This window comes from Sander vitreus, chromosome 18 (genome assembly GCF_031162955.1).
Source record: "Sander vitreus isolate 19-12246 chromosome 18, sanVit1, whole genome shotgun sequence".
Taxonomy (NCBI): Eukaryota; Metazoa; Chordata; class Actinopteri; order Perciformes; family Percidae; genus Sander; species Sander vitreus.
Genome location: NC_135872.1, coordinates 12,780,003 through 12,802,343, shown reverse-complemented (window position 1 = coordinate 12,802,343; position 22,341 = coordinate 12,780,003). Strand labels below are relative to the sequence as shown.

The window sequence follows — 22,341 nt, the reverse complement described above, 5'->3', positions numbered from 1 at the left end:
AGTCCCAGTTTAGTTGTGTGATTGACAGCTTTTAATACCAGCCTGAATGAACCAAAACCAAACAAGTAAACTCACTAGAATTACTTGAGGTAAGGTGTGAAAGCACCCTATAAAACCTCCTAAATCAAGGGACATTATTTGATTGGTTGAGCATAACAAAATAACTGCTTTTCTCTGTTTTATATGATTGTAACTTGAATAATTCAATTGTTTTGGACTGCTGATCAGAAACGGCGGTTTTCCTGATACTTCAGGAGCTGGCTAACTGCGAGCGAGGGCATCTGGGGATGAAGCTGCTTGGGTCTTGTGTACTTCCTGTGGCATTTGCCTTCATAAACATCATTAAATGATATCCCAGAGTAAGCGTCAACAAATCAAATGAGGTCACAGAAGGGGACACTGCAGCAGGCGGAGAAAGGATAACATTTATGTAGTCACTAGGGTACTGTGAGGGGGAAAAAAATAACTTTCTACAATATGTTTTTATGAAATTTCTCTCTCACAAGCGAGCAATGTTGGGAAGCTGAAAACATCTGGCAGTGCACTGTCTGACTCTCTCAGACTAACAGATCACCACGATAACAATTAATCTTATCAAAAATAATTGCTATTTCCTTTGACGTATTCAGTGTAGCGTTGCCGTTTACATGTACATGCCACAAAGTCCAACAGAAGGTTAAAGTGGTTTTGCTAATTATTCACTTCTTCTCTTCTGCTCCATAATTAACCATAACCACAATTTTCCCACAAATAGTGACTATGCCTGTCTTTCTGTCTTTCCTACAAAAGGTACATTAAAAGATCAGAAAACGTCAATGCCCTATAGTACAAGGGGTAGAAGTATCCCATCAAACTGTTGGCTGCAACTTCTTCTGCACAGCTGTCACACACTGAGAGTGTGCCATCAATAATCATGACAATCAATATGTCCTAAGGGACATAATTAGTCAAATATATGAGTAAGCAACAGGAAGATTTAAGGAACTTTTCTTTTTTGGTGACAGCTGAGAAGAGCCTGCATTCACCAACTGACAGCCTCTGTCTTTCTCTGGTTTCACGTCTCCTCCCCTGCCTCTTTTTTACTCTTAATCAGTATTCTGCTTTTGAAATACAGTTCAAACTGCTTTGGATTCTTCTTAAAACCATTCTTCGTCCTACACAACACTCTGAGAAAGGGATGCATAAAGTCCACTCATGTGTATGTAAAGGCTGTCTGTTCCGTTAGGTCCAACCAACCCCACCAAATATTTTCTGAGAAAAACACAGACAGACAGTACATCCAGAAAAGCCCTGGAACTCAAAGGAGACTTTCTCTAATCTTTGCAGAGATGTAGTCTTGCTATATTTCCCCTCAAAAAGCCTACAAGGCATGTGAGCCCTCCCCAGAAGTGTCAGAATGGGTGAAATGGGACAGCATGTGAGTTTGCCAGCATGAGATGGTAGGCACAGAACTTGCATGAAGCCATTTGATTTTCCACCCCAGTATGTCATCCAAACTCATCACTACAGGGGGTGGACAAGGCGCGGTTTTAATCAGGGGCCCATTGTCAGCCCAAAGAAAAGAGGCAGAGTATGAGAGGAGATGGTAGAGGAGGCAAAGAGGGGCTTGGGGAAATGAATGTGTCAAGACGGGTGTCCCAAGGATGTCACTGAAAGCTGAAAGCAACCTATGATTAGTTCTGGAGATGGATTTAGAGTTCAGTTTTCAAGTTGCAAATTAAGTGGGTTTGCATGAGTGTGCACCAGTCTGCATGTATAGTTGTGTGTGAGAGAGGATCGTAGCGAGGGCAGTGTATAGCACAGCAGACTAGCTTCATTTTAAAATGAAATGAGAATGAAAAGCCACACACTGAGGGAAAATTTGAAGGAGGATTGATTGTCTTCTTCCTGTTCCTGAAAGGCAATTTAATGTGAAAGCCTCCATGGAGAGGAAAAACCTGGTCCAACCAACCTAAAGGCATCGACTGAACATATGGTGTGTGCTCAGAACAGTGTGTGTGTGTGTGTGTGTGTGTGTGTGTGTGTGTGTGTGTGTGTGTGTTTGGTTAGCGAGTTTGAGTTTGGTTCCAGTTGGAGTTCATATGCATCTTTGGGTGTGTGTGAGCGTTTCCTTGCCAGTGAAAGGATGTGTATCTCTATATGTGTGTCTAAATGCACGGGTGTGTGTGTGTGTGTGTGTGTGTGTGTGTGTGTGTGTATTGTTTTGTGCGAATGCCCTTGTGCACATGTGTTTTATTTGAGCGAGTGGGTGGATGCAGGTTCATTGGCTGGGCACATCTGTGATCACAGGCTGTTGTTGACTTTAAAGTTATAAGCCTGTCCTCCAAGTTGTTGCTCGTCTCTGGCTTTCATTTCTGATCCCCCTCTAGTGCCAAGCTGCAGGCCCAAACACAGCGCAGGTGTCCCTCCCCCTCTCGCATTGTCTAAATCCCTTTTTTCTCCATCTCTGTCTGTGTCTTTATAGGCTGTCAGAAAACATTTAGTCTTGAACTCATTCTAAATGAACTCAACTCATGATTTTCAATGATTCAATGAACTGAATCAACGGTTTTAAATTGCTGGTTTTATGATTGATTCATGTTTTATTAGCTGTTCAGAAGCACGTAAATGCACCACCAAGCAAGAGTCTTCGAAAACAGTCTCAACTGTACACTAACAGATAATAATATAACGTTACCAATTTAAGTTTTGACAATACTAAACATAAATGCTTTGTATTAAAACTTTTTGGAGACGTTTTTCCTATCACTGAGACAAGTCTGTGGCTGAAGCTTTTTATTTTGGGTTGTTCTATGGACAATTTGATTTGATTTATTGGGATCTCCATAGCCACAGCTATTCTTCCTGGAGTCCACCCAAAACTTGTGCAGCTATACCATACAACCACCAAACAAAACAACATTCAATACATCACAGAAAGAAAAACAGCAAAAATAATAAGACATAACAACATTCAACTCAACACAACACAATGGCACAAGGGGAGTTTTTAGAAAAAATGGCTAGTTGACAATTTAACTGAGACGGTGACATTTAGACTCTGGGCACAAGGCGATTTAAGGGTGCAGCCTTATAAATTACACCAGTTTTATCATCCTTAATCACAAATCCCTAAATCCCAACAGAAACCACAGAAAGAAACAAAGAAAGCAGGACTGACAAGTGATAGCTGAAACTGCTACCCAAAGCTTTTTTCTAAAACAAGGATGACTTCAGGTTTAGTTAGTCAGCAGTTTACTGACATACAGTTACATGATTTCTGAATAATGTGGTCCTATAAACTTTCAGAACCGACACTTCCTGAACGGTAGAGAAGCTGTCTTGAAATCTTTTCTCTACCTGTTTTATTAGAAACCTGCTGTTTGGCCTGATTTGGCAAGAAAAATTGACGTTGAGCTAAAGTTGTTATAGTCACTAAAAGAACAGTGTTGGAAGCTGCCCCTGGGATTTAGTTGGGTGTTATCTATTCAAACGGAGGTACAAATGCTGGACTGAATGAGAAATGTGCAGGTGAAACGGCTTGAATTTTAAAATACACACAGGAGCAAATGGGCAGAAAGTAGCTTGCAATTGGGAGCTTTAATGTAAAAAGGTTAAAAAGTATTAGATTCCACACAAACATGTTTGAGATAATGGGCTATTTCACAGTAAACTATAACAATTTTTGAAATGCAAAATAAAATAAAAAATATCGACTCCATCTGCATGATACTGCCCACATTTCAGTCTACACTGAGAAGGATTTAACGTTTTTTTAACATTTTCCCTCCAAGATGCCAGTTAAAGTCATCAAAAGATTAAATTCAGTATATTTTGGCTTGATTGCATTAACTTGCGTGGCCAAGAGGTCCTGGCCTCATGAGGCATATTCAATCAGGAAAGTCTTTTGCTGATATTTTTACAAACTTGCATAATCTACAGGTAACAGTTCTAGGATAGTGGTTCCCAACCTGGGGATCGAGACACTAACAGTGATCACAAAATCCAAGGGGTCAAAAGATATGTACCCGGGGTAAGGAAAAAGACTAAATTCTGCTACACATACTTTATTCATTTTTCAGACTTTTCTCTAACTTTTGCTTTCATTAACACTTCATAGTTTGACCTCTAACAATTTGTCAAAACAATCTGAGACAAGAAAATCACTCTTCAATTCAAGTACTCACACCTCACAGACATGCACCCTATGACAACAAATAGACAATGCTTTGTGTTAAGGGGTCACACACGAAACAAATGTAAAACCATCAATAAAGGAGATGGGGATAAATAACCAAAAAATCAAAGGAAGTGGGTTTTTTTTAAGCAAAAGCATTTTTACATTATATCCTGACTGCTCTGCCTTGAATGCCAACCAGTGTAGAATAATCATCATCACACACACACAAATACATACAAAAATAGCTATCAAAGTCCACTTACTTGATGTAATATGGAACCTTATTCTGAGAAACTGCACGTTGCCAGGGGAGCTGTACAGAAGCTGGAGAGAGAGAGAGAGAGAGAGAGAGAGAGAGCGAGAGAGAGAGCGAGAGCGAGAGAGAGAGGACAGATAAAAAAGAGATGGAGAGAAAGAAAAAAATTCAAGGAGTCAAAATCGAAACTCCATCTTAATACTGTAAACATTGCACATTTTTACCATGCTATACAGTAATCCATTTAGTGTTTGGGCTTGACTTGAAATAATTCTCACATCTAACACTTCCATAACAACATAGTCTATCTATGTAAAAGAGACTCTTACGGTGCATGAAATTGAAAGAAAATGGTTATTGCTTTCTTGGCAGAAAGAGGGAGGAGGGAGACAATAAAAAAAACAGAGAAAAAACTGTTGATAAAAGGTGCCACGTGTCCAGGTTTATGTTTAAACTGTGTGGACACGAAAGAAGACATTCAAATTCTGACAGACGAAGGACTTCTTAAAAATGACATTGTTAAAACCTGCCAGATATAAGACATGAGAAGCTCTCAAGAGCAATACGGAGCAGAAATGTTGCTTGATTTATCGCCCTCCTACTTTCCCGCCTCTCTACGCTCAGATAGAGAGATGAAAAGACAGTAAAAGAAAGAGATTAAGCGAGATTGGGAGATATACGAGATGGATAGGACAAGATAATGACGCAGTACTTTATTGATCCCTGAGGGAATATTAAGCTACTAGTGTAATGAGAGGGAATGTATGATGGAGTAGATAGTGTCATAGTGCCCGGAAGATGAAAGAAGAGACGGAGCTGTTTTGTTTGGTGTGGTTGCTGAGCTCTCAGCAGGGCTTACTGGGTAAATTCATGTCTAATGGTGACATGGCACGGCAGGCCGAGCTTACCACCTGCTCTGAATCAAACACCGTCCATTTTGTCTGTGTCTGACAGCCAGCAAAGCAAATCAGCAGGAGCAGAAAGAACACTAATGGCTGTATGATTATAGAAAATGACATTAGAGAGAGAGACAGGGAGAGAGAGAGAGAGAGACTGGCTGCTTTGTTTAATGTTCACACTCGTGCATTTATCTTTTCTCTCTATAGCGCTGTCTCTAACTCTCTCTGTTTTTTCTCTCTCTGCTAATGACCACTCTAAAGAGGGAGAAAGAGGAACGGAGTCAGTGGAGAGTTGTAATTAAGCCTTGCATTATTCAAGAGTGAAGTGCCTCGTCTGCAAACTTGTCTGTGTGTGTGTGAGAGAGAGTAATACACATCCACTGGTGAAGCATAACTGTGAAGCCTATGGAAAAAAATTAAGGGGTATGCGAAACAGTGTAGTGGAAACAAACCCCCTCAAAATGTTCCAATTGCCTAAGAGTGGTAATTGGCTCTGTACTTACTGGAGAGGAAATGTTGGGATGAGGGGCCGAAGTCTCGGTGGGCTTCCCGAAGAAGCTTCAGTCTGTCCTCCACTGCCACCTGCACGATGACCAGACAGACAGACGGACAAACAGACAGGAGAGAGGACAGTCAGCTGTGAGCCTGAAAGTTGCACTCAGAGAAACTGTTTTACATTGGCTGGAGTTCACGTCATGGTTGGAATGAATTCAATTTCACTGTAATTAAGTTGGAAGTGGAGTTGCTCCAAAACCCAAAGCTATCTTAAATGAGTATACAGTTAATATATGTATTTTTTATTGTTATTTACCTTTGTAGAGCAGTTCACCAATGTGTATAGCATTGTATAGAAAGTATATAGCACAGTTGAAAATCACTTTGAACTAATTGAACTGAAGAGATCTTGCCCAATCTCTAGTTCCCATTGTTTCTAGCCACTGCAGCTAACACAGAGTGTGATTACATGCACACTATCCTGGTTACACCTCGTCTACACCAGCCGTGTAGCGGAAGCAGCATGTCAGCAGCAGCAGTGGCAGCCCTTCATCAGTATTTACACTGGAAGCAGTCAGTCACAGTATTGCAGTGCATTCAGGAGTGGTTTGAAAGAGCTACAATGTATAGTTTCACATGTAAGTTAGTAGAAGAAGATAAACTAGAATGTGCTCATGTTCACAGTTGCGAGCCAATACATTTGGACAGCTGTATTGATAAAAACTAAAGCCTTTATTTTTAGATGTGTGTGAGACAGACGATTGAAAAAAACTAGGCAGAAGTGTGTCCGGTGTAGATACCCTGTAATGATGGGTTGTTTGCATTTCTTTAAACCAATTACAATCGTCGTTTGCGCTTCATTCCGGACGCAGAAATGGTGGCCCTGCAAAATAATCCCAAGAAGGAACTTTTTTTGGTGGAACATTTGCACCCCGCAAAAGAAAACGCCACATAAAATATTAAATATTAAAGTTAACTGTCCACACAATACAGAAACATAAGCTTAAATTAGCTGGATACATGGCTAAACGTAATTTGCTCTTACCAAGGGTACTTCTTCTACATCTACAGCAATCCTACCAATCCGTCCCGAAAAAAATCCCAGTTAGATAGTAAATGCTGTAAACATATTCTTTGTAAATCTTTACAATCATTCACCGAAAGAACCAGGTTGCATAGTCCATATTTTCTTCTAAACTTGCCATTTTCAGCATGTAGCTTGCCAGCTGGAAGTTTGTTGTTGTTTCCCATAGTGAAGGGATTTTGAGAATGGCAACACACAAGGAGCGGAAGGTGAGGGGCAAAGCTGTGGTGTCAGGCTTTATCCTGGAAATGTACTTCCGTTAAATAATAAACATCATATCCTGCTTTCAACAGACTCCATAAGCAGATAAGGGACCGTTCTGTATTTATGGAATGGACCACCGGAGGAAAATAGGGGAGGGTCATGTCTTTTTAATTCTTTGTTGAGGGGAGGGTCATCCACATTTTTTAGTCTAAGGGGAGGGTCATCCAACTTTTGTATTCGTGAGAACAGCAACATTTCAAAGTGGCTTGTTTGGTGCATATTTATCCATGTAGATCCATGTAGCTCTCTCAGTCTCGGCCCCTATCGCTAGCAGATGAGTCCCTCCCTATTTAGTCAGCCAGACAATTTGAACTGTAGCTTTAGAGACCGTGGGATTTCCCAAACTGAATAAATCCCGCTCGCACATATAAACACAAAACAGCTTTGCTAGCTCCATCGTGTTGTAACTAAGACATCTGCTGAAAAAATAATTTTATTCATTAGCATGATTGCTGTACTGTTTAGTTCAAAAACATCCAAAACACCGTACGAAAACATAACGGTCCAGACGCAAGCTTTTATTTTGAAAAGTCAAAGCTTGTGGACTGCACCAAGCCGGGAGGGCATGAGACAGGAGGTCTCCAGGCTGCAGCCATACCCGACTCAAATATCTTTTCGCTCCCGGTGATATTATTATATATATATATATATATATATATATATATATATATATATATATATATATATATATAAACGACAGCCTTTTCAAGGCATTTGAGAAGAAGGAGTGGTAGCATGCAAGCTCCCAAATTGACGTGCGTTTGAGAAATGGAGTTTTGGATAATATTCACCTTTGGCAGCTTTACCTATGCTAAAATATACAATGACCATAGCAACCAGTGTTGAATTTCCCAGTGTGCTTTGCTGAATGGTCTCAATGTTTTATTGTTTTATTTCATGTGAATACTAGTTTACTAGATGAGTAACTTAGTATTTGAAGTAATGCAGTAATGCAGAAGGTGTGCATTTAGTTTCCATGCTAATTGTGTTTCCACAACACTGTTAGTAAGTAAATCTACTGAAATGGCCACCACACCATACCAAATGAGTGTGGTGTATAAGATGAGAATGCAGAGGTTTAGTCACGTATGTCATGGCTGTAAAAAAAACAATGACTATCTATATATCTGGTATGCCAAGTGCAAACCAGTACAGAAGGCTTCAATAAATTGTCGGGGAGGGTCATCCCTTTTTTCCATATCATTTTGGAGGGTCATCCAAAATGTATTGCTGGTGAAGGGAGGGTCAGGTCTATTTTGACTAAAGGTCTCTAAACTCCTCCGGTGGCCCCTTAAATAAATAACGAACAGTCCCTAACTGCCATGTGCACAAGTTAGGAGTGGGCGATCTGAATGATATCCTCACAGATACATATTGTGATATACAGTAGTCAAAAACATGTTGGTATGAAACATTGATCAGAAACTTGAATTATTACGGTAATAATCATTCCCAATAATGCCAGTACAACTTTGCATGCAGTGCACTCAGTGAAATGTGAGCTTCATACAGCTTTAAGTTATCACTCCTGTACCCCTGTGAAAGCTGTGGGTTGACCTCTCATTCAGTGCACCTGTGCACTACGTGGCTGTGGGGTTACTTTACTCCATCAGGCTGACTAGCAGGACAGTATTGGCAGTCTGTAATATTGAGACTCACACACACACACACACCTCAGGCGTTATGGCAGCCAGATGTCCACACAGGGATCCTGGAAATAGGCACAGAAAGGCCAGTAGCTCAGTTTCTTTTTGGCCACTAATGGCTATCATGGCCACTGTCCCACCGAGAGAAAGATGGGAGCTGTCTGCATATTAAAACCATATCATCAAATTACACAGTCAAACCTGGCTTATTAGTGAAACTGTCGCCTTCCTGCAGACTGAAATAAATAAAAAGAGCGAACAGAGAGAAGTGTGCAGTCCACTGAAACTCTGCCCTCCTCTGACTCAGTATTTGAGTTATGGTCATTCTCCAGGCAGAAAGACTATTAGTGGGTGTCTGTACAGTATGGGCAATATCACAAGGCTACAAATTAGCCCAGCTACCCAGTTTCTCTCTGCGGCAGTGTCACGCTTAAAAAGGGATGACTTTAACTTTCCTTCCAAGATTTCATTTTTTTTCTCAACACACAACTCCCTTTCCTGCTTTTTTTCCTGCCCCAGCTCATTTATTGACAGCAACAATGCTGCATGGCTGTATACGAGAAAAACTTTAAATGAAGTCTGCAAAAGTTTCCATGACAGTGTCTTTGAAATCATCTTCTATCTTTGGCTGCCTGGTATCATTCAAATTGAAGCCATGGTGGTGTGGTCTGCATTCAATCCGCCTACCACTGGGCACCAAAGGCATCACCAGCCAGCTTGGTCAATAATCTTAAAGGCTCAAAATACTTTGACATCACCTTTGCTCTGCACCTACCTCTGTTATAATCCAAACAAGGACTGCACATATTTTAAAGATCAGATAACTTGATAATCACTAAAAGAAAACCAGAGCTAATGTTTAAATCAGGCCTAATGAGGACACAGTGTAAACAAATGAAGACATGGGACCATTCACTTTGCTTAATAAGGAGAAAGTGTCGGAAAGTACATAAACTCACAACTCACATGCCCGCTGATTTGAATTGTACATACATACAAATTTAAGATAAAGGAATTTAACTCCCTAATTCACACCAAACATCACTCTTTCCTTCTGATGACTTGTAAAGAGACTCCTCCACACATTTCCCTCCAGGACAGAGACATGCTCCACTCTGACAAACACTCAGCGAGTCCCCCAGCGGATCATGCCAAGACATTCAGGTGCGTGAAGAGCCAAGAATGTAGTCTATATCCTTGGAGTTCCACTTCCGGGACTGCTCCGCTGGGAAATCCGCCAGATTTCACTCATTTAGGCCAGATATCCGTTGCCTTGGGCTTCCTTTGTGTTGACATTTTAAACTCAGGTCGATTTATGAGGACTATGGTTAACCTTTTCTCAGATCTCTGCAGGGTAAATCCAGACAGCTAGCTAGACTATCTGTCCAATCTGAGTTTTCTATTGCACAACTAAAACAACTTTTAAACATACACGTTCCACCAAAACAAGTTCCTTCCGAGCCTATTTTACAGCGGCACCACAGCTTTTCTCCGGTGCTTAGCACCGCCCAAGACGATTGTGATTGGTTTAAAGAAATGCCAATAAACCAGAGCATGTTTTCCTCCCATCCCCGAATGCTGTGTGGAGTAGCCAGACTCTCCTCCCGCGCGCTTCGGAGGAAGGTCTGGCAAAGCGAGACTACCAAGAATGTGACTGGTGTTCTGTGACAGTGTCCACTGATGTGCAGTGACAAAGTGTTCGCAGAGCTGCGTTCAAATAAAACCTGCACACAGGTAGAGGGACAACTGTCAGTCCCCTGTGTGTTTGGCTGACACAAAGTGAAATCAGCATGCGCACAGCGAGACACACAGGCAGGCAGTAGGAAAATGAAGGAAAAGAAAGAAAGAGGATCAAGATATATTGACACGACATTCATTTAGGCAAGTGTGGACAAATGATTGCAGATGATTCGGAAGGATTTAAACTACCTGTAGCAGTTTCCATCTCATGTTGAGCTGGTCCAGTTGTCTGGAGGCGGTGGAGGACAGCTGGATGTCCAACGGTGTCAGCTCTGCAGAAAGCTCATTGACGATTCTTACATCCTGACGGAACGGGGCGATCTCCTCTCTGAAGGTCTGAACAGAACGTTTAATGTTGTTGCAGTGTGAAACACTTATATTGTAACTGTATAACAATTAGAAACTTAGGCTAACTAATTACCTAATTATGATGTTTGTGCTTTCACAAACAATAACTGAGGTCCTGTTGCACAGAATGTAGGTTATCTTAAGTTTCATCTTAAGTTGTATATTGAGTTTTGTTGTGCTGTAATTAATATTATTATACCATTAATATCCATATCTACTGTGGCTGTCAATATAAACTTAATGCCTACATACTTTAAGTGTGTCATATACTGGAGAAGACTGCGTCCACATTAATAGTTGTGGATGCCTATATGATAATGATATTAGGAGATATAAATGGCCAGACTGTCCATACCATGGGGAGGCAATCATTAAGATGTAAGGTGGTTTAAAAGACAGCCAAATTGATGCAACAGTGAAGGAGTTGCCTTTGCTCTGAAATCTGTGAACCACTATTTGACTATTTTTGGTGCCACTGTTTCTCCTCTGTTCTCCATTTCTCCTTCGTCACAACATTTTTTTAATTGTCATTTTTCTGCTTGTAAACTATATGTATTACTTGTTTCTTAGACTTGGAAAAGACTTCCTCAAATTTGATGAGTGGCATTTGCAAACAACAATGACAGAGTCATCAAACCAAGTAAATCCTGAAATCAAATGGTTTTGTTCCAAAAAGAAAAACAGAGAGGTGGAAATTATGTAAAAAAAAAAAACTCAACTCATCCCACTCGCATTATTGCACGCACATATCTTATGGATGTGTAGTCTCGGCTGATACTTTTACTGAATCAAATCACAATTGGCAGCACCGACTTTACTGTTAAATCAGTTGGTCTTATCCCACAAGTTAAAGAAAAGATTAGATTTATTCAAGTTGATTCAGTGCTGCATGCTGTAATGATGTACAGAAGGGTGGGGGTGTCAAACTTCTGACCTAATGTCTTGATGTGTATGGTGTGTTGGCAATAATGCACACAACAGCAGTGCTGTCTCTCTGACTCACCATGGTCTTGTCGATGTGGTCCTGCAGAGAGTCGATCAGCAGATCCCCCACAGGCTGCCAGGTAGCTTTGGTCTCCTCTGCCCGGGTCAGCCGCAGGTCCAGCTGGTCCATGGAGCTCTGCAGCTCCTGGAGTCGCTCCAGGGCTTGCTCCACTTGACTATGCCAGCCACCCATGTGTCCTTTTAGACGCTCCCACCGCTCCCTCACCTCGCCGGTCTGCTTGCGGATGGCCCGGGCCAACCCTCGGGCCTTCTCCTCCGGGGTGAGGTCTGGAGGAAGAAAAGTACGAGAGAGAAGGAACTTATTTTGTTGACAAAGACCGTTTTCATGCCTCTTATATATATTTAGTTTCCATAATACTACATGGTATCGCCAGGGATATTTTCTACAACCCTTAACAAAACCTATTCAAATCCTTGAATCCAACTGGCTCTTTTTACTTTAGAAACCTGAACTTCTTCAATATTATGATATTCATTTTTCTATTTATACACTTTCATATACAAGTTACAATTCAAAAAAGAGAGAGAAACATTCTCCAGATAATTTCATGTCAGATTCTCTGACTCAACTCAAAAGTCACTTTCATTTCCCCTAGTTTCTCACCATTCAATTTCCATAAGATATAGAGTTCCTAACATATGGAGGAGCTCTGTATTTTTTTTTAAATAACATCTTAAGGTACAGAATAAGCCTTGCTTGGGCATTTCCCCTCTTCCTGCACATTAGTTTCCATTATTTGTGTCGTTTCTGTCTGATATTAGCTCAGTTTACGCAAATAAGTAAAACTCAAGATGAGGAGGGAGAAGAGGAGGGCAGAAGGTATTTAAAAAAGAGAAACATGATCTTAATAACAGTGAGGGTGGAAGTGAAGGCAGTCAAGGCATGATGAAAGTGACCAAAAGAAAAGAAAAAAAAGGGTGAGAGACATATTGCAGGATGCAGACAATAGAGGAAAGAAAAGAGTGGGCAGAAGAAAAGAGTGCTCCCAAAATACCCATTTCAACTACAAAAAAGATGAGCAGCTTTTATGGAGTTTGAAGGTCTCATCTCTAGGGTAGTGATACAGATTACCATCTTCACCTGTTGCACCTCTCTTTTCCCTCTTTCCCTCCCTCACATGCATACACACACAACGCAGACATCTATGAGATGTACTGCAGATGGCGCCTCATGAAGACGCACGCACGCACGCACACACACACACACACACACACACACACACACACAATGTGATGGTGTCTGTCTTTTGGGATGAAGAATGTGGGGTACAAACAAAACAATAAAAGTCAATTTAGTGGAATAGACAATCTTTAATTACTAAGAGAGACAATATAAGACGACTGAAGTTGTTAAGACTTTGCTACATAGTCACTATAAGAAATCCCATCTCCATTGATTAAACAACTGCAGCCCCTTATCTTAGATCAGCTTTTTATCTGTTTATACAATGAGACGAGGCCTTGATATCCATATCAATGATCACAGGCAAGAAGCCTATCAGAATGCGCTCTGAAGTCTTGCCACACCCCTACAGAGACCTTTGGGTCGGTTTAATTATTTACACAGTAGGGTTTTAGTTTGAAGTGAAATGTGCTGACTTAACCAAGACTTCCCTGCAGCATCCGACAGATACAGAGAGGGAATGCTGAATGAGTCAGTGCATATTTCATTCTCGGGTGCTCTGTTAGATATTGGTATTACCATCAGCTCAGTGGTATTACCACTGAGTGGTGTTTCTATAGATCACTTAACCTCAAAACTGGGCCAAATAAGTCCTTACATTTGGTTTTAAGACAACCAGACAGGCTTGCTGTGAATGTCTAAGTGCTCTTTGGTACAGAATGTGCTGAATCAGACACCATGTGGATCTGGTTCTCCCAGCTGGTTAAAAGGGAGTCTACAAGGACATTCGGGTGACCTATGGGTGTAAGACACAGGACATGTATTCATAAAGTATGTACAATAGCACTTTTTTCACCCACTGAGTGTGAAATGTATCCACTACTATAGTGCCTTGAAAAATTCACACAGTGGAACAAAAAAAGGAGTGTCCATGGCATGCTCACTACTTCCTGGTAACAATCCCACAATACAATTAGTTGCATTTTATAGATGTGTAAATTACAGTTGTGCAACACTACACCTGTCAGTAATGACACAGTGTCTATTATATAGGGAGTATGTTTTAGCAGTTTTTATGGAGAGTGTAAACGTGCCTGTCTTTGGCTGCAGGTTCTTGCGTGGCTCTCCGGGACCCTCGATGGGCTGGTCAGCGAGAAACATTCGTGCTTGATCCAAAGTAGTGATCACCAAGTGCTCACGTTCCTTCAGTTCTGACCGTAGTACCTGCAGGAGAAATGCAAAGCAATGGGTTAAAGGGGCTTTGACTTGTATGTAAAGGTTAGTGTTACCAAAAACGAATGACTTTGTTCCTTTGTTAAGATTATAATGGAAAAGACAGTGCGAGTTATCCAGTTAAGTTTTTGCAATGCAGAGTTTATTTTCAACAATAGATTTGAGAAAGGGATAATTAATGCATTTTCTCTGCAGGTATGTGCTTGTTTGTCTTTTTATATTGTCAGCGCTAATGAACTTCGAAGGAACCTGCTGTATTCTGAACGAGGTGGGGTATCCAATTGGCTGGTCCCCTCACAGAAATATCTATTAATTAACCAGTTCTGCTTAAGTCTGCTTTGACTTTTGTCATATTATGAAAGAGGCACTTATGATTAATTCACACTCAGACGTACAAACAAAGAACAAGAGCAGATGTTTACGTTCAATTTATGGACGAGATTAACAACACTCTCAACGGCTAATTAGGTGATTGCTGCAAAACAAAACGATTTCCCATTCTTCCCTGCAGGAGAGGGAAAGCAAGAGGTAGAGAGCAGCTATGTTAGGAGTGTCAGCGGGAGAGCAACGTTTGAAGGCGAGAGTACGGGGTCAAACCGGGCATTTCCTTGGGGTCGGTGTGAAATTAGCTGAGTGATCGGCAGAATAAAGTGAGTTGCTGGGAGCTATAACCCTGCAGGAATTATCTTTACAGAGCCGGCAATTAGCAATGCCGCATATCCTGCTCATCTTCTTAAAAAGGAGCTCACACTGCAGTAGACAGATGCATATAGCTATCCACACATACTCCAGGTCCAACAGTACAGAAAAACCGACACGAAAAGTCGAAGACACTTTTCTTAACCTCATGTCAACTAATCATCCTTGCCACAGCTCAAAGCAGGTTATAACACTAAATAAAGGGAGTAAGCATGGCGTGTAACAGTATAATTATTCTTGTTTTAATATAAGTGTGACCCCTGAGGACTTCATTGCCTATCGGAGTGTGTGATTGCTTTGTGAGGAGGCAATGTAGTTTAAGATGCTACGAGGCAAGTTGATTAGATGGAACGACTCACTTTGATATAGTCTCACACTTTCAGACTTATCAAACAGACGAGTGCAGCCATGCAACACTGACTGAGCAGCAGATGACAACATGCTGGGTTCAGTGGGATCGTAAATACAGTACCATCTGGAGAGATAACAAGAGAAGTGGAAAATATGAGGGTGGGATGTAACAGTCTGCTCACAGGCCTTGAGATGTACTTCCTCCTTTTTGTTCTAGTTTAAAAAAAAAAAAAAAAGAAGCTTATTTCAGGGAGTAAGTTTCTGTAAAAGTTACATTTTTGGACCACTGCAATGACAATTTCACACAGCCTCCTGCCGACAAATGTACCCTCGTGCTGAAATGGAGAATCCTGCTGAAAACAAATTAAATTACACCTAATAAATGGTTTGCTCCGTTCCAATGATTTCCTAGCAGCTCACATGGAGGAAACATAATAGGCAGGTAGCTCAGAGAGGGGACTCTGAGAGATAGAAAGTAAATGAGAGGTGATTGAGGAGGAGGAGAAGAGGTGTGTATGTGGAACAGAGATAAGAAAAGAAAGGTTGGGAGCTAAGCTGCGAGGACAACTACCAGTATAAACAAACCTTTTCCTCCAGCTTTTTTCCCCACACTCACAGGCTTGTTGGTGGCTTAAATTGGGGTTTGAAAAGGGATTTAATTGAATGTGGAGAGGTTGTTTACTCACAAATTTTCTTCACATATTGAGTAAATAATAAATATTGAGAAAATAGTCTAATATCAACGTCACAATAAATTCTTCCCTGCAAATCACAGATAGCGGCTCGGTGTGAGCACAAACAACATCCTGGTGGAAACATCTCCGAGACGCCTGATTACAACCAGATGTAAAAGAAAATCAAACTGCTGCTGCTGACAAAATATGTACTTTGGCTCTGTTTTGTATGTAGTACAAAGACAATACAGATTATGTAGCGTGCAGAGCAAATTTTCAGAATGTTTGCTTTAGGCCTGTGTGATTATTCAATATCATCAGCTGCAACTAAACATTATTTTCAATTTCAATTGGAGCGCTGATTTGTTTTTGGATACAATTAATCGTTTTGTGCCAAAAAACAAAAAAAATAAAAAAAATCTTTAAATTGCTTGTTTTGGTAGACCAACAGTCCAAAACCCCAAAATATTCAAGTTACATTGATGTAAAACAGAGAAAAGCAGCAAAGCCTCATATTTGAGAAGCTGGAACCAGAGTTTGTAAATGCTTTGAATGATTAATTGATTATCTATTATTTTCTGTCAATCAACTGATCAATTAATCAACTGTTTCAGCATTAATATTATTGTTTATCAACTTTCAGTAGAATCATACTGCGATGGTTTGATCTTTTTGTTTTATCGTTCTACAAAAGTTGTCCAAAATAAGTTATTCCCAAAATGGAGCTTGATGTGAGATTTATTTGTCAACTGCAGAGTCCAAGATCGAGAATGAACTCAATCCTAAGTAATATTATCATAATCATATTAATAACTGTATCACACAGCCCTAGTTTGCTTAATACTGTATTATTTGTACTATTACAATAAATGTTGAAAATGTATGACAGTACAATTCTCCCATAAATACTTAACTGGCTCCAAAGTGACACAGACAAAGACACGGTTATAACAGTGGCAACCCAAATCTTGCCAAGTAATCCCCTCTGTTAAAAACACCAAAGACCTTGCCCCAATACTTAAACGAGTCTTTTTTAGTGAAACTTCATGCTTGTACTTACACTATCAGCGTCACACAAGGACACACTTTTCAGAGGGAGCATGAGAGGTAAATATCAAACACATGTACAGGTTTCAGGTTAAGAAAAAAGTTTCCCAGGTGGCCTATGAGTGATAAGACATGGCTGTCTATGTGAAAGATAAAAGGTGGGAAGTCTTCAATATGCTTTCCTTCTTTTTAATAGTACAGAATATGGTCTGGGCCACTGTGATTTGTGAAGACCAGAGGAGACAGGACTCCCGTCAGTCCCACAATACTTACGGCAGCTCTCGAATGAGTGACTGTGACCTTGGTTGTTGGGTGTGCATTTGTGTATCTTGATGGTTGTGTCTGTGCGGGGGTGTTTGTGTCTAGGTCTTGGCTTGTGTGTGGCTGTAGTAACACAGAAAACTCTTATCCTTGTGTGCCCTGTGCTGTGGCGGAGATAAGATAACATCACAATACAGCTACTTTCAGAGCTCTGCCAAACATGCTTCTTTCCTGCTCTCAAAACCCTGCTATCTCAGGCTCTCTGCAATACTACCACACCCCTCATCTTCTCCCAGGAGGAAAATAAGCCTCCCGAACGAACCACTACAATATACTAGCTGTCAACATCAGAATAGCATCTGACTGGGACTCAATGAGCCTTTAAAATAAGGGTTCACTAACATTCAAAGAAATTACAAATTGTCAAATTTTTCTCTGGCAAAAAAAAAGTATTTTTAGATATTTTTAGACTTCCTGCTTCTTAAAGTGCGGACGCTTTGCTGCTTGCTCCTGCCTCTGCTTGCATATTTCTGCTGATAATCTTGCTTTTCCTCTGAGAGAAACTATGAGCAGTGCCTCTTGGATACTTATAAATCACTGGAGTATACATTTTTTGTAGACGTAGTAGGCTATTGCCATATTTCAACATTTTTCTGCGTGAGCGTGGCCTACCAATAGCTCAAGCCTGTCCTACAGTGACTGGAAACGTGGTACTTAGCTAAAGCTAATTAGCAGCAAGATGCCTCCCTTCTCAATGGATGACTACTACAAACTCCTTCAGAAGATTGCAGTTCTGGAAACCAAAATTCACCGGTTAGAAGTAAATGTGGAAGTGAACGAATCATGTGGGAATGACACCACTTTACCATGGACCCAAAACAATGGACAAAAGTATGCTAACACACGGCTAATTAGCACCAACAAGACTACAAAGAAACAGGGGGGTTGTGGAACGGGTAATAAATCAACAAGTGGTAGTCCTCCCTGGAACATTATTGGTGCAAAGCCTAAGAGTAAATTTTTTTCCTAGGAAATGGAAGAACGAGGCAGGACACAGCGCCCTGAGATTTGTGATATGAACGGCTGGCCTGCATTATCATCCAGGCAGAGTGCCTCTTCAACCCCTGTACTCAGTAGGACACAGCCGTGGACAGCTGCAAAAGGGGAAATTAGAAACAAAATGCCTCCCCAACAACCGAGTATGCAAGTGGATAACAGATATGCTCCACTGCAGCAGGACCCTGGACCTCCATCTGATGACCTGGATTACGTCTCATCGTCACACAGCAGGGTAAGGACTGAGAGCAATTTAAAAAGTAAAAAGCTACAGGGAAAGCTAATGACTGGGCCTCAAACTCTGATTGTGGGTGACTCTGTGACTTTATGGATCTGCTGAACACAGTCAGCTCCCTAAACGCAGAGGTGTTTATCAGTGGCACTATACCACCAGTCAGAAGAGGAGCTGAAATATTCAGCAGACTGTTGGCACTGAACAAATGGCTTTCATCTGCCTGTACCGTCCATTCTCTGCGGTTCATTGACAATTTTAACATCTTCTGGGACCGCAGACATCTTTTTAAAGCAGATGGACTTTTCCTTAACAAGCCAGGAGTAAGGCTGTTCACCGCTAGCCTACTTTACTTTCTGCGCCACACATCTGCTCCAACGGCCAAGGACACGAGACAAGATGAATCAAAACAAAAGGAAGACACAACAAAGTGCGGCAGTGATCCACCACAGCCCCCACCTGAACAAAGATTTGAGCATGGGAGACCACAGAGCGGAGACGAGAAATCTCAACCCCCCTTTTCACCCGTCCAACACTCCTCAAACCCCCTTACCAACACCGACGACTTTGAGGATCCATCGCTCTCCCCACTCACCCTTTCCCCTGTTTCCCCCTACCACATGTTGGGGTTCACTGACAGGATGGAGCAGCTGGTAGATGCTGGAATCAAGTTTGCCCCACTTCCTTCTCCCATCATTTGCCCCCAGCATCAAACTGACCCCGTTTTGACTCAACCACTGAAAGTAAAACGCCGGGCACCTCTGCCCCCTCAAGGACGGCAGCTAACTCCTTCTCCCCAGACTGATAAGTATGCTTGTGTACAAAATGCAACAAGCTTTAACTGATATGTGCTGGCTCCAGGCTGCACACCTAGTGGCACTCATGACTCTTTCCAGGACAAGCCTGGGCCCTGTGTATTAAATTCTTCTTCAATCTATGTTGTGATAAGTAATAGAAAAAGAATGGTGAATCCGCTAAGTAAGAAAAAGAAGCACTTAACTGCCAATTTAGCTAATCTAGCATCCATTCCTCGTCAGCCACAGCCTGTCCCAAAAAAACAGAGACAGATAATTATTTTAACACACTAACACTAGCCTTACTAAACGTCAGGTCTTTGGCGGGTAAATCATTTTTAATCAATGATTTTATTATTAAGCACAATCTTGATTTTATGTTTTTAACTGAAACCTGCTGTTCTTATAGAGTCAGCTCCCCCTAACTTCAGTTTTATGAGTGAGAATAGAGCAAATAAGAAAGGAGGTGGAGTCGCCATTTTGTTTAATGACTCATTCCAATGTACTCAAATATCTTATGGAAACTTTGCTTCTGTGAACTTGTCAGATATTTCTGTGAACTTATCAAGAGACCGACTGTGAACTGTCCCGGATTTAGCAAGGTTTACCGAGATTAAACTAAGCTTTGTAGCGACGGCTACATCGTAGTGAAAAGTAGAACTACTGCAGTCTTGTAATGGGTAACGAAAACACCAAGTCACCTGAGCCAAAAGGACCTGTGGTCAGAGAAATGACGGAGAAATATGGACCGGCAGATAAGGGACATATTTCTGATATTACCTCTCCAACACGGGTGTGACAATAGATTATCCATACAAGGACCACGTCTGTGAACTGGGCAGATTTAGTCTGTGATCTAGGTCAATAAGAAAGACAACATCTGTGAACTTGTCAGATATTTCTGTGAACTTATCAAGAGACCGACTGTGAACTGTCCCGGATTTAGCAAGGTTTACCAAGATTAAACTAAGCTTTGTAGCGACGGCTACATCGTAGTGAAAAGTAGAACTACTGCAGTCTTGTAATGGGTAACGAAAACACCAAGTCACCGGAGCCAAAAGGACCTGTGGTCGGAGAATTTTTTTTTAATCATTTTTACCTGCTCTTTAATGTTTTAATTTATTTTTTTAATCGTTTTCTAACTGCTCTTTATTGTTTTATGTAAAGCACTTTGAATTTCCCTGTTGCTGAAATGTGCTATACAAATAAAGCTGCCTTGCCTATCTACACATCTAGCAAACACGGAGCAATTGAGAGTTATGTTTCTGTCCACCTGAATGTATGTCCAATGTTTTTTTTAGTCTACAACAACTCCTGAGGGAAAAGATCTCTTTAGCTGCTCCTAAATGCTCCACTATGTAGTCTGTCTGCTGCTTGGTACTGGACAGGCACAGCCTAGAGTTGGTTATTAGGAATATATTGCTAAAACAGCTGCATACTGTGGCTGAAAACAACGCTGATGAGAACAGTGACAGACTGAAACAAAACAGGTGCAGGCTGTAAAACCAAAACAATGCGCTGAAAGACACTAAAATGCTCCATAGAGCTGAAGGGAACTTTAGAGTCGGGTGATATTTAAAGTATCTGTGGGTTCATCACTGCGAGTGACAGACACCTTTTCCATAAATATTGATTATAGCAGCTTTAATGTTTTATACTATTGAGATGTAGTGACATACTCCACTATAGTGGACAATAAAGCTATAACATTTAATAAGCCATGCCCTTGACTCAACTAAAACAAAACTGTATTCAGCCAGCAGGGCTACAGACTGTCAGGACACAAGTCTGCCAACAAATGCAAAGGAAGCAGACAAAAACAATTATAAGTGAGGCGAGGCAATTGTGAGTTTAAATAAAACGTTCCGTCTTTCCTAAGAGATAAGGTAAAGTCCAGCACAGCACTTTAATCCATTTCATTCTCCTTTACGACCTGTCCGTTCAGCTGCAAATGGTGCTAATCAATCATGCAGGCACAATGATTAAGATGGGTTCTGTAGTGGATTATTAGACCCTCTTCACGTTAGACAGGTTAATTGGGCCCTGCATAAGCATATTGAGAATGCTAAGGAAACCAAGTGAAATAAATTTAAATAGAATTTCACTTTGCCCGTTTGTCTTCATATTTATTCATTTTGAAACAATTGGAGGAGCGTTTGAAAAGACTGCACTGTCCAGGCAATGTGGACAAAAAGCCAACTGTTGCTGAAAGATAAGAGTTGTTAAAAATGCCCACAAGCACTTGGTCTCTTGTTCCCAATTCTTGAAGCTGCTAATTTAATGAAGTAGATTGATGAGTTTAATCAGCTGAATGCTGACGGAGGCCTTTTATTGGATAATTGAATGTGTGATTAATAAATGCTATTATAGCCATTATAGCAGGAAAAACACAGACACAGATCAATACATAGAGGAGGTGGCAGGAAGTCACTCAAGTAAGAGAGGACACCCCCCCCCCCCCATCCTCTCTCTCTCTCTCGCACACTTTTTAAATTCCTCCTGCAAGTTTCCAAATGATAAGAACTGCTTTCAGGCAGAATCTAATGCAACAATTGTGTTCGAAACTGAATATCCTGAAAACAGGTGAAAGTGCACCACATTTCTACGTCTAATAACATCCTTTCTTCCATACAGTATAAACCTTTTTTCATTCTCTTTCTTCCTCTTTTTCCTTGCTCTCAATGTGTCTCTGTTTGCCACTCTCTGTCTATCACTTTCTTCGACTGTTCAGACCACTGCTCTCTCATATTTCTCTCCCCTCTGATTCTTTAATAACAGCAATATCCGTTTCTCTCTGTTGGGCTAAGTGGCTTAGCCTTCCTCTTTTATCTCTCCAAGTCCCCCAGAACAGAAAGAGGTAAAAAAGACAATTTTAACCTTCTAAGCCCTCCCTACCTCATAGATACCAATTTCCATAAAGCTATACACATTTGCCCCATCACACTGACTGAGTGACGAAAGTGTGTGTATGTATG

At 41.0% G+C, this 22,341-nt stretch overlaps 1 protein-coding gene across 6 annotated transcripts in view; it reads right to left on the bottom strand.

Moving 5' to 3' along the window:
• utrn (utrophin) overlaps positions 1-22,341 on the bottom strand; it is a 190,892-nt gene that overhangs the window by 46,101 nt on the left and 122,450 nt on the right. For all 6 annotated transcript variants that reach the window (XM_078274047.1, XM_078274048.1, XM_078274046.1 and 3 more), the window contains 5 exons: positions 14,114-14,243; positions 11,895-12,163; positions 10,733-10,879; positions 5,818-5,896; positions 4,423-4,483 (listed from right to left, as the gene is read on the bottom strand). In XM_078274047.1, coding sequence (XP_078130173.1) covers positions 4,423-4,483; positions 5,818-5,896; positions 10,733-10,879; positions 11,895-12,163; positions 14,114-14,243 — 686 coding nt within the window. The remainder of the gene's footprint in view (positions 1-4,422; positions 4,484-5,817; positions 5,897-10,732; positions 10,880-11,894; positions 12,164-14,113; positions 14,244-22,341) is intronic.